Source organism: Panthera onca, chromosome D2 (genome assembly GCF_046562875.1).
Source record: "Panthera onca isolate mPanOnc1 chromosome D2, mPanOnc1 haplotype 2, whole genome shotgun sequence".
NCBI classification, from domain to species: domain Eukaryota; kingdom Metazoa; phylum Chordata; class Mammalia; order Carnivora; family Felidae; genus Panthera; species Panthera onca.
Genome location: NC_138349.1, coordinates 81,648,883 through 81,666,060, shown reverse-complemented (window position 1 = coordinate 81,666,060; position 17,178 = coordinate 81,648,883). Strand labels below are relative to the sequence as shown.

General features: G+C 49.2%; 1 protein-coding gene across 1 annotated transcript in view; it reads left to right on the top strand.

The window, feature by feature from the left end:
• Window positions 1-11,253: 11,253 nt before the first annotated feature.
• PAPSS2 (3'-phosphoadenosine 5'-phosphosulfate synthase 2) overlaps window positions 11,254-17,178 on the top strand; it is a 73,813-nt gene continuing 67,888 nt past the window's right edge. Inside the window, exon 1 of the mRNA XM_078434128.2 lies at window positions 11,254-11,628. Coding sequence (XP_078290254.1) covers window positions 11,602-11,628 — 27 coding nt within the window. The 5' untranslated portion in view covers window positions 11,254-11,601. The remainder of the gene's footprint in view (window positions 11,629-17,178) is intronic.

The window sequence follows — 17,178 nt, the reverse complement described above, 5'->3', positions numbered from 1 at the left end:
ATAAAGAGCCACCAACTTTGAAATCCTTCAAAATGCACAAAAAGTCTCTTAGATTCGTTGCAGTTCACAGCTTTTTCACCTTCTCGAACTAATCTGACCCTCCTCAAGCCCCAGCATTCAAGTGAAGAAAAGAGTGATTTTGGGGTTTACGCATTGTATAAAAATATTATCTTCTGCTTTAAAATTCCCTATGTACCAAATTTCAGGTGCATTACTGACTGACTAGATTTTCTCTTGGGTGCCAGGGACCAGAGGCCTGGCCTGGGAACCTGGACACAATATGTAACATTGTGTCTGTTCAAAACCATTCAAAGTTCCAAACCACTGAGTAATAAGTAAAATGTGGCATAGGATCCTTAGTAAATCAGGAACTCTCTGAGGTCAGTCTTTGGGTGAGGATACAAACCAGATGTTATCTTGAAAGTGCCAAAGCAGCCCCCATGCTTTCGCCTACGGAAACCAAGAATTGGCTGAAGTCGTAGTTTAAGCCCCTTTCTCCACCATGGATCCCGTTCTGGTGGCAGGGTGGGAGAACCAAGCCGTGACTTTCCACTAGCCCAGCTCCTCGACTGTTCCAAGGGACAGGGTCAGAGCTCTAAGCTGAAAGGGGACACAACATGTATTTCTCAAAGCACAACTGATCCAGAATCCTTCCTAAGTTAACTTTAGAGATCATGGCTACAGATTAAAGGGACACCATTTCCCTGTCTGCCAGATCAGTTTCTTTTCTGGTCATGACGACTAGGAATCAGAATCACGTTAGCCATTCACATGGACTCTTGTGCTAAAGGAACACATTTGGGATATTACGCAGAACCAAGACCCCCGTGTCCAGCGTTCCTGGCTGGCAAAGGAAAGACGCTCCTTTTCGAAAGCTAGGCAGCAAAATCTCTCACATACGTCAGTCAGAGATTACAACGTCTCAGTATTTTTGCAGAATAGCATGACTCTATAGATGTCATCACTAATGATCTAGTTGGGAACCTAATTAAATCACTGGATGCAAATTATTGGGACGTCAGAGGGAGCATGAGCAGAAGAAACAGGTGTCATTTGTAATAACATATTGTAATAAAATAAAATGAGCAGAATTAAAGCCAAGTGAGAAGGGGCAGAAACATTTCACACAGAATTGTCTTTAAAACCACACTGCAAAGGAAGCATAGGTGTAATACGTTCTGTAATAAACTATTGTTGACTATAAACTGCGGTCAGTCACTTAGGCTACCGTTGGCTGTGGCTACCTGTACGATGACCTGAAAATGCCACCAATTTTTCATATTTCGGAAGATCTTCAGATTTGGGGTGGGATTCAAGTCATTTCTATTTTACACCTTTAAAATTGTGAAATAAGCTTGGAGATTATAATAGAATTTTCTATCAAGCTTGAAACCCCGAATTGTCACAAATGTATAGGCAATTCTCTCTCTCTCTCTCTTTTTTTTTTTTTAACGTTTATTTATTTTCGAGACAGAGAGAGACAGAGCATGAATGGGGGAGGGTCATAGAGAGAGAGAGAGACAGAATCTGAAACAGGCTCCAGGCTCCGAGCTGTCAGCACAGAGCCCGACGCGGGGCCCAAACCCACGGCCTGTGAGATCATGACCTGAGCTGAGGCAGGACGCTTAACCGACTGAGCCACCCAGGCGCCCCAACTCTCTCTCTTTTTTTTTAGGTGTATTTATCTACTTTGAGAGAGAGAGAGCGCGTGCATGTGCAAACGAGTGGGGAAGGGGCCGAGACAGAGAGGGAGAGAGAATCCCAAGTAGGCTCTACTGTCAGCCTGGAGCCCCGATGCAGGACTCAAACCCTTGAACCGTGAGATCATGACCCGAGCTGAAGTTGGATGCTTCATCAACTGAGCCACCCAGGCGCCCCAAATGTAAAGGCAATTCTAAATCATCCTGCTCGATTCCATTCAGTTGGTAGATTTATTGAGCCTTGGTTGGTGTCATGCTGGGCATCTCTTGTCCCTTCATGCAGTTTTCACAGTGGTCCAAAAAAGGTGGTCTTAAATAAGGGAGGCCTATTTTGGTCCCAAGAGAGGTTACCCGACTCAGATTACCTCGAAGTAAGCAAGTGTATTTGTTGGAAGGCTACTCAGGTAACTCACAGGATCACGGGAAGAGCCTCGGCAAGCCGGGTAGCTCTGGGAGACTTGAGGCAGAAACTAAGAAAGAACTTGACACATGAGGTCTTCTCCCCAACTTTTCGTCCTTCTCTAGGTAAGACTCCTCCATGGGGGAGTAGAATGGCCACTAGTGTTTCTATATGCAATATGTACTTATACACAATACCAACCCTTCCTAGCAGAGAAGGGAAGGGCCTCCTTCCAACAGAAGAGCTCCAATAGGAGAATCCTGGCAAAAGACTTAAGCTGGTCATGGGCTGCTCTGGGGCGATGCTCAGCCTGGATCCCATGCCCACCCAGCGGAAGGGAATGGCTAGACCAACAAAAAGGTATGAACCTACGTCTTCTGACTCCGAGCCTAGGATCCTTTTGGTGTGTCCTATACACAACTCTCATGGAGCCGGCTCGCCCTTGCACCGCGGCTCAGACAGCTGGCAAAAGACCGTTTGCGGCTAAGACCCCTGTCCAGGCTGACCACTCTTGGACTCAACTGAGCCCCCTCCCAGAAGGACTCCTCAACTGGCCTTTGATTCCATTCTCTGGGCCACTGGCTCTCAAAGTGTGTCTGAATTACATTTGTAAGGGGCGGGCGGAAGGAATGTAGTTTTATTAAGTAAATAAGTTTTTAAAAGTTACTGAATGCAGTAATCCATAGCATTCCTCCAAAACAACAGTGATAGAAGGGGATAGGATGGGAAATCCCTTTCATAATCCATGGGGATGTATGTACATATGCACGAGAGTCAAGAAACCAGAACAGAGGGGCGCCTGGGCTTCTCAGTCGGTTGAGCGTCCGACTTCGGCTCAGGTCATGATCTCACAGCTCATGAGTTCGAGCCCCTCGTCGGGCTCTGGGCTGTCAGCTCAGAGCCTGAAGTCTGCTTGGAATTCTGTGTCTCCCTCTCTCTCTGCCCTTCCCCCAGTTGTGCTCTGTCTCTGTCAAAATGAATAAATGTTAGAAAAAAAAAAAAAAAAGACCAGAGATACCATATGCTAGAGAAGAAGCTTGACTATCCCATCAATTCTTCCCACACTGAAGGTATAATTTGTTATTAACAATTTACATTTTTTAAATATTTATTTATTTTTGACAGAGAGAGAGAAAGAGAGAGAGGGAGACAGAGCATGAGTGGTGGAGGGGCAGAGAGAGAGGGAGACAGAGAATCCAAAGCTGGCTCCAGGCTCTGAGCTGTCAGCACAGAGCCCCATGCGGGGCTCGAACTAGTGAACTCAAGATCATGGCCTGAGCCGAAGTCAGACACTTACCCGACGGAGCCACCCAGGCGCCCCAGTTATTAACAATTTAATAGCAACCCTATACAGTTTTGGGGGGGCAGGAAAGGGGGCTTGATAAAATAATTCATTAATTAGTCAGGAAGAGCAAATGAGCAAAAACGTTCCGAGTTATCATTTGTAATTGAGCTGCTTCTCTCAGGATATCGCTGGGGGGGCGTCACAGGATGTATCGCTCAGTAATTGCCAGGGGAGGCCTCAGCCAGCTCACACCGCGTTCTGGAGAAGGGGCCATACACCAACGGACAAATGGATAAATCATTCATGAATAATGTCAGAAAAACAAATGATACAGCAGGACAATATTTTAAGTATAGTTTTCACACCTAATATTTCCCCATTCGGGCCCTCTACCATTCAATCCAAACCAATTCTGGGCTCAGGATGGAAAGCAGAAAACAGAACTAGGTTCTTTTCCTTGTTTTAAAGCCTAAAGCCCTTAGAGAAAGAACAAGAACTCTGAATAAACAAAGCATCTGGAGGGAAAAAGGACGAAGGCCTAATTAAAAACCCTCAACCGAGAATTAGAACCTGCTAAGTGATCTCCCAGGGGAATTCTAAGGGTGGGCTTCAGGAATGCCTGTTTCTACAAGCACCCCAGGGGATTTTTGTGGTGGTGACCAGTGGGCTAGATTCCCGGCTCCCGCCCCCAGCTGCAAAGCAGAATGGGCCCCAGGGTGTGACATGTTCTGGAGCAAGCCCCAGCCTGGAGATCTGTAGATTGAGGAGGGAGGGAAGCCCAGGCAGCTGAATGTATAATTTTAAGGCTTTCAGTGTGATTTTAATAGAGCTTGTAAAATCTGTTTCCTTCCCCGGTTAATATTGTAAGACATTTTATTCCCAGTGGTGGGATGGTTTTTAAGAGTGTTACCCAAGGTTGTCTCCCCAGCACACCTCTTTCTTCTCTTTCGACTTATTTTCTAAATTTCCTACAACAAAGTAAAATGTGTGGGTGAGTGGGAAGGCCTGTATCCAAGGCAGGGATCTGTACAACTGTGGTTCCCGGGCCAGTAGCAGCAACGTCATGCGCGAACTCGCCAGAAGTGCAAATTCTGTGTCCTACCCTTGACATCCGAAGTGAGAAACTCTGGGGGAGGGGGCGTGGGGGGGGAGGCAGCAGTCTGTAATTTAACACAGGTGATATTGATGCACCCGCCCCTTTGAGAACCAATGATTCTCTTAAAGAGAAACCTTTCAAAACTATGGATGCTGGGACCCCCCCCCCCGAGTTTGATTTGATTAGTCAAGTGTGTGGTTCCTCAGATGGTTATAATCTACAGTGAAGTGTGAGAACCTTTAGGGCTTCAGGTATATATGTTCTTTTTATTTTAGAGAGAGAGTGAGGGAGAGCGAGAGTGCGTGTGTGGGGAGAGGGGCAGAGAGAGAGAGAGGAAGAGAGAGAGAATCTCAGGCAGGATCTATGCTCTCAGTGCAGAGCTCAGTGCAGGGCCCAATACCATACCCCCGACCCTGGGATCATGACCTGAGCTGAAATCAGGAGCCAGAGGCCCAACCGACTGAGACACCCAGGTGCTCTGAGAACCTTGAGGGCTTCAAAAGTACATCCCCCTGTCCAGAGCAGATTTTTCTTCCTTAATCAAAAGTGAAGAGGGGAGCCTGGGTGGCTCAGTCGGTTGAGCGTCTGACTTCGGCTCAGGTCACGATCTCACAGTCCGTGAGTTCGAGCCCCGCGTCGGGCTCTGTGCCGACAGCTCGGAGCCTGGAGCCTGCTTCCGATTCTGTGTCTCCCTCTCTCTCTGCCCCTCCCCTGTTCATGCTCTGTCTCTCTCTGTCCCAAAACTAAACAAACGTTAAAAAAAAAAAAAGTGAAGAAAAGAAAAACGAGTATGTGTGTGTGTGGTGGGGGAGGGGGGTGTAATTAAGAAAATAGAGGGGTTTCAAGGTTTGAGCATAAGTTTGTTTTAGCGGTACATATAACAATTTTGGCCAATATTTATGATTTTTTAATATTTTTTTATTTATTCATTTTTAGGGAGACAGGTGAGCACAGGAGGGGCAAAGAGAGGGAGAGAAGGAGAATCCCAAGCGGGCTCCCAGCTGTCAGCGTGGAGCCCAATGAGGGGCTCAAACTCCCAAACCGTGAAATCATGACCTGAGTGGAAATCAAGAGTCGGGGACTTAACCACCCAGGTGCCCCCAGTATTTATGACTTTTGTTATAAAGGGACCGTTGCCCCACTTTTCTTTGGAGATTGATTTCTCCTATGATTGTAGCTGCATTTTTAGTATTGAAAACATGATGATTGAAAATGTTATATAAAGATCAGGAGATGAATTTGATAACATTTTAAATGAATTTGAATTTTATTCTTTTTTTAAAGTTTACTTATTTATTTTGAGAGAGAGAGCGCGCAAGCAGGGGAGGGGCAGAGAGAGAGGGAGAGAGAGAGAGACTCTTAAGCAGGCTCTGCCCTGTCAATGAACTGTGAGATCGTGACCTGGGCAGAAATCAAGAGTCAGATGCTTAACCGACTGAGCCAGCCAGGTACCCCTTGAATTTTCTTCTTTACTGCAGCATCTAAAGACATTTGAAAAATAGCAATGTATGTGTAGAACTAGTCCTTTTTCAGAAAATGCTTAGTATCCATAAAAACTCTCTTATAATACTGTAAGGAAGCCTGATGCCTATAAGTTAGGATTTTTGTATCTTTATCTAAGAGAGATGGGAGCACCTGGCTGGCTCAGTCAGAAAGACGTGTGACTCTTGATCTTTGGTTTTTGAGTTGGAGTCCCATGTTAGGTGTAGAGATTACTAAAAAAATAAATAAGTAAACTTAAAAATAAATTTAAAAAATAAAAGATATAGAAAGAGTGAGAGAATATGTTGATTTTTTTTTTTTTTTTTTTTTTTTTTTTTACTGCTTAGCTTTACATGATGTGGCTGTCCAAATTTATAAAATCCTTACAGAAGACTTAGGACACACTAGTAAATTAAATTTATGCTCAACATATTATATTCCAGTTATTTGCAGATTAACTGTACATTTATTCGCTAATCACTATAATATTTATTATACCACCACATTTCTTAGTTGTGTTGGAAAAGAGAGCACTTACCGTGTCTCTGTAGAAGTGATTTCTAAATGGAATACTTCTGTCCTTTCATAATTAGAGACAGATTTCTAACAGTGTAACTAATTTCTCTGACTATGTCATCTTTTGTGATTTTTTTTTAACTTTTTAAAATGTTCATTTGTGAGAGAGAGAGAGAGAGAGAGAGAGCGCGCGTGCGCACGAATGGGGGAGGGGCAGACCGAAAGACACACACAGAATCTGAAGCAGGCTGCAGGCTCTGAGCTGTCCGCACAGAGCCCGACAAGGGGCTCGAACTTCCAAACTGAGATCGTGACCTGAGCTGAAGTCAGACGCTTAACCGACTGAGCCACCCAGGCACCTGGTGTGATATTTTCTTAATTTTTGGCCAGATATCACAACCTCCACTTCTTTCTTCTTTTTGTCGTTTCTTTTTTCTTTCTTCCTTCTCTCCTTCATTCCTTTATGTCTTAAAGTTTAGCTAAGTTTCGTTGGACGTGTTTCTAATCAGTTAAAGTTTAAGGTACATAATTTGTTAATGAGATAGTCAATAGTTACATAATGTAAGTTCAGTTGAAAATTTTTCTGATAATCTAAAGCCTCTAAGTGACATGGCTTACATTATCTTCTACCTTGCTAAACACGTTTTAAAATAAACGGTTGGAGACTGAAAACTCGCCCAGTTACCAAGTGTAACTTGTTTCCGCTGAATTTTGGAGTGAATTTCCCTAACTACCCTAAGTGTTTCTATTTTTCATAATGTGTGTGTGTGTGTGTGTGTGTGTGTGTGTGTGTACTTATAAAGTGCATTTCTTTTACCACCAATACAAAGAGTAGACGCTTTGGACCTGATTCCACCTGAGACATGGAGGAAGACTGTCCCTTTTGCCTGGGGGTGGGGGCTTTTCCTCTGTGGGCAGGTTCTTGGCGGGCGAGTCCGTGCTGCCGTATGCTCTGGCTGGTTGCAGCTTTGCTCTGCTCTGCTTGGGTCTTTAGCAAAGGCTGGGGCACGTCTGGAGGAGGCCAGGGAATGGCGGGGTGTTCCGTGTGGCAGGGACATCAGCCTGGTGACAGATCACCCGTCTACCTGGCTTTCTTGTATCCTTGAAACTCAAATTATCACCACCCATGAGAATCTCTTCATAGTCCAGCGGTCATGGCATGTCGGAGGGTTCTTTCCCTGTTACTCTGAATATGCCTTTATGCCAGCACTTACCGCGTTCCCTTGGAACTGTTTGTGTACATATCCATCTCCCTCGCCAGACCGTGGACTCCCAGGACAGTGACTTTTCATCCCCGGACACAGGAAGTATCCGGTAATGACTAATGAGCTGCCGGATTGCACTTGGCACACGTCCTGTCTTACAGCCTTCTCCTGCTCCTTTTTTTTTTTTTTTTTTTTAAGAGAGAGAGAGCACGAGCAGGAGAGAGGGGCAGAGGGAGAGAGACTGAGAATCTTAAGCAGGCTCCATGCTCAGCACGGAGCCTGACGTGGGGCTCGGTTCCACGACCCTGGGACCATGACCTGAGCCGAAATCAAGAGTCAGGTGGACGCTCCTCCGACTGAGCCACCCAGGTGTCCCAGGGCACTTAATGTGGTTTATAAAATCCCGAACTGGACTTTGTTGGAGATGTCTGCTGGGAGCGGTTTCTGGAACTCCTATCAGCAGAACCATGCCGCAGTAGAACCCGAACCCTTTAGCTGTGCTTCAAAGACGAGGGATGTGCCTGGCTAAGGCATGTACCATTTTGACCTGTCCAGTTAGGGATTGTATTGAAATGATTGGGACAGATGTGGAAGGCACTTGTCACCTGTACTTGAGTGTGAGTTTCTTGAAGACAGGGACCACATCTTGCTTGATTTGGGACTACATGTGCCTGGGAAGAGTGTTTGGGTCCTTTAGAGGACTTTCTCTAAGGGCCTCTTGACTCAAGGCAGCTGTTCCACTAAGTTTTTGTTAAGGGGGTTTCAACAATTGGGTCTTTTTTTTTTTTTTTTCCCCATTCATTGCAGCCACTAGGGGGCAATGTAGCTGCATTCTTTTGGAATGACCATCCTGGGGAGCATGCCTCCAGGCTAGATCCCCTAAAATGTGATGAGCCCCGCAACCCCCCCCCCCCCAAAATGTGTTGGAGAACCTATGGCATAAAGATCTCACCGTCACTGTTGTTCTTTGCAAATGTGTTTCCCTTGTTTATTTGTGGGAGCTGATTCCATCTTTTCTAAACAAGAAAAGGACCAAGCAGTAACCACCAGCTCATTAAGTTAATTATTAAGCCCAGCCAGTTCTGGAGGGAAGAAAAGTAAATAGGAAGAAGAAGAAGAAAAAAAAAGAAAAAAAAAAAAACAAAACTTTGTGCACATTCGTGTAAGGATTACAAATTGGCACAACGCAGCCCACAGTGATTCCCATTGGAGTCTTGGAGGGAACACTACTGAGAAAGTGATGGGACTGGTGTCCATATGAATGACAGACTTCAACCCTTCTCCTGAATGAGTCTTCTTTCAAGCTCGAATGGGCTGGAATCATAGACTCCAAAAATTAAGCTACCAGCTGCCCATAAGAAGGCATGTCCTTTTTTAGACCCAAGATAGTAGTGAAATGAAAAAGAATTCAAGACATTGCCTTTAAATTTTTTTTTTCAACGTTTTTTATTTATTTTTGGGACAGAGAGAGACAGAGCATGAACGGGGGAGGGTCAGAGAGAGAGGGAGACACAGAATCGGAAACAGGCTCCAGGCTCCGAGCCATCAGCCCAGAGCCCTACGAGGGGCTCGAACTCACGGACCGTGAGATCGTGACCTGGCTGAAGTCGGACGCTTAACCGACTGCGCCACCCAGGCGCCCCAAGACATTGCCTTTAAAAGAAAAAGCAACAACAACAACAACAACCATGAAAGTAAAAAAGAATGATTATTTTGCTTTTGAGTGAGTTACCATGTTGAATTCGTGAGACGGATGCTGTGATGTTCAAGGGTCTTAGAGCAGCTTGGGTCCTTCTATTTCACAAGAACTGCTTCCAGATAAGTTGTAAAGCCTATCTATTCCAAAGTTCTAGAAAATTAATTATATCTAAAACAAGATAAATAGTCCAGTTTACGGTTTCATGGCATCTTGAAATTGCTGACCGAGTGATGGGGTGATTCAGCTCCCAGGGCATTGAGGGAGTCACCGACCTGGGTTTTAATTCTCTGCTGCCCCCCCTCCCCCCACCTGGTGACAAGGGTCAGGCTCTCCGTCTTCACACTGCCTCTGTGAAATACAGGGCGATTGCACAAAGCATGTCAAGACCCCCCCCAGGTCTAAACAATCCTAGATTCCTTTTCCAGGAGGTGACCCTTAGGGACTTGCGCTTAACTTCCCTCGGTTTCAAAAACACCGCTATTTGAGAGGCAACATGAAACACCACAACCGTGATACAAATCGCCATTTCGCCATCCGCAGTGCGCCTTTTTTGCAGAGGGCAGGAACTGGCAGGGTTCAAGATACGGTCGGAACCCATACAACAGGCTCTTTCCGATGACATTAGCGTGGATGTTACCGTTTAAACCACGTAAATTCAGAGTGTTGGCGCCTAGAACACAAACTCAAGTCCAGCACTTGCCCTCTGGCTGCTCACATTTGAAGTGGGTGGTGAGTGCTTATTCACGGCCGGTAAGAAAATAAATACACTGACATTTCGAGACTGCACAGGCATGTAGGCCGACTCTGGAGTTTTTGGCTCCTGACATTTTTCCTTCCCGCCTTCCCATAGGGAAGGAGCGAATGCCCAGGTCTTCAGGTGTCCGTCTGGAAAGCTGGTAGCCCTCCAGAAGAACAGTTCGGTGTGAAATAAAGTTCCACCCTTCACCTCTCTAGGAGATAGAACTTCTGCAGCCGTTTTACAGAAGGAACGTAATGGAAATGAGGCATGTGGCCCTTGTGCATGTTCGGGGTTCCTTTTTCGTTCTTTCTTGGTATCTGTCTTATTGATCTGTCGGTGGCATTTGCAAGGGGTGAGATACCCAGTGATTGCCTGCCAACTGCTTGTCACGAATTACAGCTTCCCTCCTTACTTCTTTGCTCCTCGCAGACGCGGACGGTTGGGTTAAGAGGGGTGGCTGGCCTCATGCTGTCTTCCCATAAAATCTGATAAAATCTCGGATGCCCGAGGGTCTAGGTCATAAGGCTTTTGGAGTGGGGCCTCCTTTCTTTTGCTCTTTCCCCACAGGGCCCATCCACACAGAAGTACTAGAGGAATGCTTGGGGAGGGGCGGGGGACGGAATACAGTTGCAGGGCCACCACTGGCCACTGTCTGGGGCTGCCCTTGCTTTCTAGACTTTGTGGGGAGGAGGGCCCGCTGGGGCCCATCTGTAACTCGGGGAGAAACACCGCGAGCTCAAAGGAGCGAGTGCGTGCAAAGCCCTTAGCACCGCGCCGGGCGCAAAGGCGCGGGCGAACCTTGGCCTCTGGATTTTAGCAGCACGCTCGAGGACGCTGGGGTAGAAAGCCTGGGCTGCGGAGGCCGCCCGCCCGGGTCTGAATCCCCCGGCCTCAGAATGTACCTTCGGGAAAGTCTGAAAGCTTCGATCGCTTCTTTTGTAAAACGGGGAGAAAGGAGGCCCTGATGCCCTCGCGGGGGCGCGCGAAGCAGAGGGCGCGTGCCCTCCCCCCCTGGCTGCGGCTGCGAGCGGAGGCGAAGCGGGGCCGGCCGTCGGTGCCCACCGAGGACCCTGCCCACGCGCGGGCGCCCCGCAGCCGGTCCCGGAGGCGGGAATCCTTCCCGGCGGGGGCGGGGGCGCGCCCCGGCCGCCGCCGGGAGCGGCCCGGGCAGGGCGAACTTGACCCCGGCCTGGCGCGGGCGCAGCGGCTGGGCGAGTCGGGGGGCCGGGCCCGGGACCCCGCCCAGACGGCCGCCGGGTCCCCTGGGCTGGGCGCTGCCGGCGGAGCCGACGGGGCGGAGAGGAGCGCGGCGGGGGGAGGAGTGGGAGGAGGGGGCCGGTCAAGGGAAGTGCGACGTGTCTGCGGAGCCCTTTTATACCTCCTTCCCGGGAGCCGGGCCCCAGCCGCCGCCGCCGCCGCCGCGCTCGGAGCGTCCCCGCGCCTCCGCTCCCGGAGCCGCGCAGCGCCCAGCCCGCCAGCATGTCGGGGGTCAAGAAGCAGAAGACGGTAGGCTGCGGGCCGCCCGCCCCCCGCCGCGCCTGCCGGGGTGGGGGGGGCCCGAGTCCCACTCCGCCGAGCGCGCGGGGGAGGGGGAGGGGAGGGGAAGCGGGGGGACCCCCGGGCGGCCCTCTCCGCCAGCGCCTCCGGGAGCCTGCGCCCCTCGGGGTCGCCGCGCCCGGGAGCGACCTCGGGAGCTTGCGCGGCGGGTCCCGGGCGCGGGAGAGGGGCCGAGGCAGGACGCTTCCTCCCGTCCCCAAGGGCCTCCCGGGACCCGCCTTTTCTTCCGTGTGAGCTCCGCGCCGCTGGGGTGGGCGGTGGGCTGAGCCCAGCCCGGTGCCGCCGGGTCTGGTCGCTGGGCGCCCGTCGGCGACAGCCACCGGGGCTTGGTCCACGCAGCCTCCTCGGAGTGCGCTTTAATGACAGACCTCACGGAGGAAGCTGCCGCTGTCTACACCCGCAGCGCTTAGCCCTCCAGCTGGAGTCAGCTCCCTGTTGGCATCGGTTCCGGGCCCGGGGGTTCCTGGGCTCGGCGGGTTAGCTGCTTTTAGAGGCTCGGTTTTGTCCGGAACTAATCTGCGCGCCCCCCCCCCCCTCCCGCCCCGTTATGGGAGATAGAGGGCTTGTCAAAGAGAAAAGTTCCCTTCTCACTTAGCAGTAGGGGCTCCTGTTAATTTTGCATCCTAAAAATGGCAGCTGTGATCCTTGACCGGACCTGGGAGGAGCCTCGCGGAAGGCGTTTGGGCCACACCAGGTGGTCTGCAAGCCTTCCGTAGGTCCCAGCCCGCAGTCTGACTGCTGAGCGTCCGTCCTCACCACGCTGCACGCCTCAGGTTGATGATTGTGGTTACCGCATGGGTTGACCCCGCTCCCATAGTTAGACTTGAACTTGGCACATAGTAGGCGCTTAATACGTGCTTATTACTGTGATTATAGACTGCCTATTACTGAGCTATCTTTGAGGTCTGTTCCTGGCGGGCTGGGAGGAGACGTGGAAAGCCAAGAATTGGGGAAGGAGCCTGGTGGGGCGATTCAGGGGCTGCAGGGAAAGGGGGTGGGGGCCCCCTCCTTTCAGACCACACGACCCATCCCGGCAGGAAGGCCCAGGAGGAGGGATGGGATCCGGCTGCCTTTTATAGGAGCTATTTTAAAGTGGGGAGACTCTCAGTATTGTGGTATCTTTAAAAATATTGTTAAGTGAAAATCACTTGTGTTTTAGTCCCATTTAGTCCGGTTAATTTCTGTAAAATTCGGAATGGTATCTTTTAAGTGATGAGCTGCTGTGGCACTTGGTAGCTTTGCAAATGGGGGTGGGGGTTAATTCTTTCCTTCCCTGTTCTGATAGGGAGCCTCCTCAAGCGTCAGTAAGGAAGGGGTAGGTGGGCTTTCCCTTCATGCCCCCACTCCCCAAGAGCTGCTGGAGTGAGTGGGGTTTGAGACCAGGAGCTTTACACACTGATCCTGGGAACCGTGTGGTCAGAGAGAGTGTAGAAACGTGACCGCCAGAGGCTTCGCTTTCTCTGGTTACACGTTTTGAACCTTCTGTTTTTTCTTTGGGGGGTGTGTGTGTGTGCTGTATAGGATTCAGCTGAAAAAGCTGCAGGGCTCCTGAACTTTTATTTAGCCAACACGATTATAATCCAGGTACCAGTGCTCGTGCCCAAAGGGCCAGGTAGATGCGATTGGGTCAGACAAACCAGCTTTAAATGCATGGGAAATCTCTCAAGCTTTAAATGCTAACTCAAGATGTATTCTGAAACCTTGCGGTCCAAAGCAAAAGATATCCACGTGTGTGGCCTCTGAAATAATCAGTATTTGAGAAGTGAGTCTTGCTGCTCTAGGAAGCTCTCCTAGAGGGGAGGCTGGGCTTTTTCAGAGACTCACGGGAGCCATTACATTCTTTTCTGCGTTGTTAAAGAGGATGCTCAATATACAGTCGCCTGCAGTAACTTCAGATACTTGTTGAGCCCCTACTGTGTGTCAGGCAGTATCCTGGGATGAATACATCCCCCCCTCCCCAATTTTTTTTTTTTTTTTGCCACATTTTCCGGATGAGAGACTCGAGGATGATTTTCTCACAAGTTTGACCAAAAAATGTAGTGTTCTTTAAAAAGGGAAGGTAGCACATTCCTGCTGGGCTCAACATCCTTACCATGAAAACCAAAGATGGCTGTGTGTCACAATACTCCCCTCCGTCCCTTGACTTAACTCTAGCCTGGCCACCAACATCCCCCCTACACACGCACATACCCAGGAGAAGGAAGGAGTCAGAGCGCTCCAGAGGACTGGAAAGAAAGGCAAAGGCCTGATTCTTTCTTCTTGCATCATTTCCTGGATTAGCATTTTTCAAGGCAATGTTATTATGTTCAGACAATATTATTGTGTCCTGGAGACAGGAGACAGACAATGGACCTAAAAAAGACAACTGAGATAGGAAAATATTTTCCAAAGGCCCCAACCAACCAATGGTTGGGGAGGGGGTGAAGGGGCATTGGAACCTTAGAGTTATTCATAAATGTAAGAGATGATCTACCTTTTATTATTTTATTTAGTGTTTTCAAGATTGTTGATTTTATTTTGATGAGAGGGAGGGGGAGCAAGCATGAGCAGGAGAGGTGCAGATCAAGAGGGAGAGAGAGAATCCCAAGCAGGCTCCACACTGTCAGCACAGACCCTGACTTGAGGCTCGATCCCACAAAGCGTGAGCTCATGACGTGAGCCGAAATCAAGTCAGACGCTTAACTGACCGAGCCACCCAGGCTCCCCTACCTTTTATTATTTTAAAGATTCTATACAATAGGACATTATTTTTCCAACAGTAGCTACATTTAGACCTATTTGGAGATGCTGTCCAAGGCAAGACATGAATTTTCAGATGAGTAAACGTTGGAAGGAAGGAGGAACCAGCGCTCCCCCAGAGGCCACACTGTATCTCATTTCACCCGCACCGCAGCCTGCACCCCCCCCCCCCCCCCCCCCCCAGCAAACAGGGCCTCATCTCCAGGGGAGGAGAACGCCAGGAGCAAGTCAGGATTCGCATTCAGGCTCTTGTTCCCTCTCTATCCTTGGCACATAGTACCCCATCTGTAAAATGGAGGTAATGACCACTTACCCCTTACAATTCTGGTGACGAGTGAATGATCCCTAAAAAAAGTATCTTGCACAGCTCAAGGCCCGGAGCGAGCACCCCGGATGCGGTAACTGTTGTTCCTACACTACACCGTCCTGGTGGGGCAAACAGGGAGCAGAAAAAGCAGGTCCTACTGTTCCGAACGCCGAGTACAGAAGAACCACCAGAATATTTCATAAGAGCACACAGCTGCGGGCGTATAGAAGCGATGATACACACCCTGACTGTGAAAAGCTGGACAGGAGACCAAGGGGGGTAAGCAGTGTGGACACACCGGAGTGTGTCCAGATTATCAACACGGTTTTGCCAACCACCTTGGCCAACCGAGAAAGGCCTTCGGTCAGTATTGGACTAACTTCTCTCCACCCTTCCTGTGCCTCCGGCTGTTTCCAGAGCTGCCTCACAATGAATGTTGTCCAATTCGTGCCATGATTCCCAAATCCTCTTTTGTGGACTTTTACAGTTAAATGCACTCCACCTTGACATAGTTATCTGTGTCTTTTGTCCCTTTTCTGTTAATGTAGGTGGCTCTGTGGTTTGCTGAGGGGTGAATTCGGCGTAACTTGAATGGGGAATGGGGGCCGGAATGGATGAGGTCGATCTCCGTTCTCTGGGAGATCACTGCTTATTTCAAAATCTATCAGTAAAGAGTCAAGGGCACTCCTTGGTCTTCGTGCTTGCAAGTCTTAGGAAAACACAGACACCAAAAGCAAATGGATATATAAATATAATGGTGTTTCAACTCCCCTTGCATCCCCTGGGTGACTTGTTCATGTGAGAGCGGAAAGGGCACGCATGCCCAGCAGCCTGGCGTACAAACTGGAACCGACTAGATGCTCAACACGTAGCTGTTGCACAAATGCCTACAGAATTCATCCCAGGATGAATTCGCCTTGGGCGATCTGTATTCTCCTGAGATTTCCCCTTCCCCCTGTCTTATCTACATGTCCCTGCGCGGTTGCTTATTTTTGCCTGGGTATTTGTCATTACCACTGAAAAATGACTTGTAGGGATTCTTGGAGGCTTAGGATGAATGGCCTTTTTTTTTTTTTTCTCCTCCGGGGAGAGTTTGCTTTTGTTTCTGCCCGTGCCTGGGGCCACTTTAACCTAAATTTACCACTTGACGAGTCTCAGACCACCCAGGTGAGGTGACTTTGGAGGTGCAGTTTGGCGCACAAGGGCCAGCTGTAGACTACAAGTGCTGACGCCCACCCCGCCCCTTTTTCCGGATTCTTCTAGTGCCTAGGTGGAGTGTCCTCCCCGGTCAGGATCTCCGAGTGGGGTGGGAGGCGGGTGTATTCTCATGCACTCTTACTTGCTGGGGGGGATTCTGAGCCCCCCGCCGCTCACCTTGACAAGGGCTCTTTTCATTCTTCTCTCTTGGACATGTTCTGGGCTTCAGTTTCTGATTGATTTCTCTCCCTGCGAGGCCGTCAGAATCAGTTGTGAGAATCAGTTCACACCTGCCCCTATCAGGACAAACGTAGCTCCCTGCTTGCTTGCCTCTTCCCGGCAGATTTTAACCTGGTGGTTTCTTATTATCTTGTCAGCTTTCGATGTTTCCAGTGAGATTATTTTATGTTGTAACTTGCATTTTTTTTTTTCTACTTGTTTCCGTGGAAGGAAATGTATATGACCTTGACCATCATTGCTGCAAACGGAGATCTCTGCCTCTTCTGGATTCTCTGTGTGTCAGTAACGTTTCATATCATTTCTTTACCTTCTGTATTTGTATTGTTCTTATAAAGGGAGAACTTTAAAAACAAGGGGCACCTGGGTGGCTCAGTCAGTTAAGTGTCTGACTTGATTTTGGCTCAGGTCATGATTTCACAGTCCCTGGGATCGAGCCCCATCGGGCTCTGGGCTGACAGCTCGGAACCTGCTTAGGATTGTTCTCTCTCTCTCTCTCTCTCTTCCCCCCCCCCCCCCTTTGTCTCTCTCTCTGAATAAAGAAACATTTAAAAAATAAAAAAAAATAAAAACAAGTGCCTTAAAAACTTAAATCAGTTTGCTAGTCAGAAAGATTTAATTTAATCCTTTTTCCCTACAAAGTACTAATGTCGGGGTGGGGGGTGCTTACCTTGTCTTGATGGCTCTGCATGTGTGGGCGTCTTTTGAGATGTATACGCTCCTGTCTCATCCTTAGTGTGGGTCCAGTTCAAGTGCATTCCGGTCTGAAAGGCCCCTTCTCCTTGCTTCCCCATGCCGTCCTTGGGTACCCCAAGGTCAGTGCTGCCCCCAGCACCGTTCTGGGGGAGGTGTGGCGAGGCCGGCTAAGATCCTTGACACTCTCCGCCATTCCCAGGAGCATGGGAACTGGATTCCTGCCCTTGTGTGACTGAGCTGGCCCTGTGAGGAGCTCTGGGGGCTGCTGGGGGCTGTCTGTGCGTCCTCCCCCCTGGGGTCTGTCCGGGATCAGAAGCAGGCCT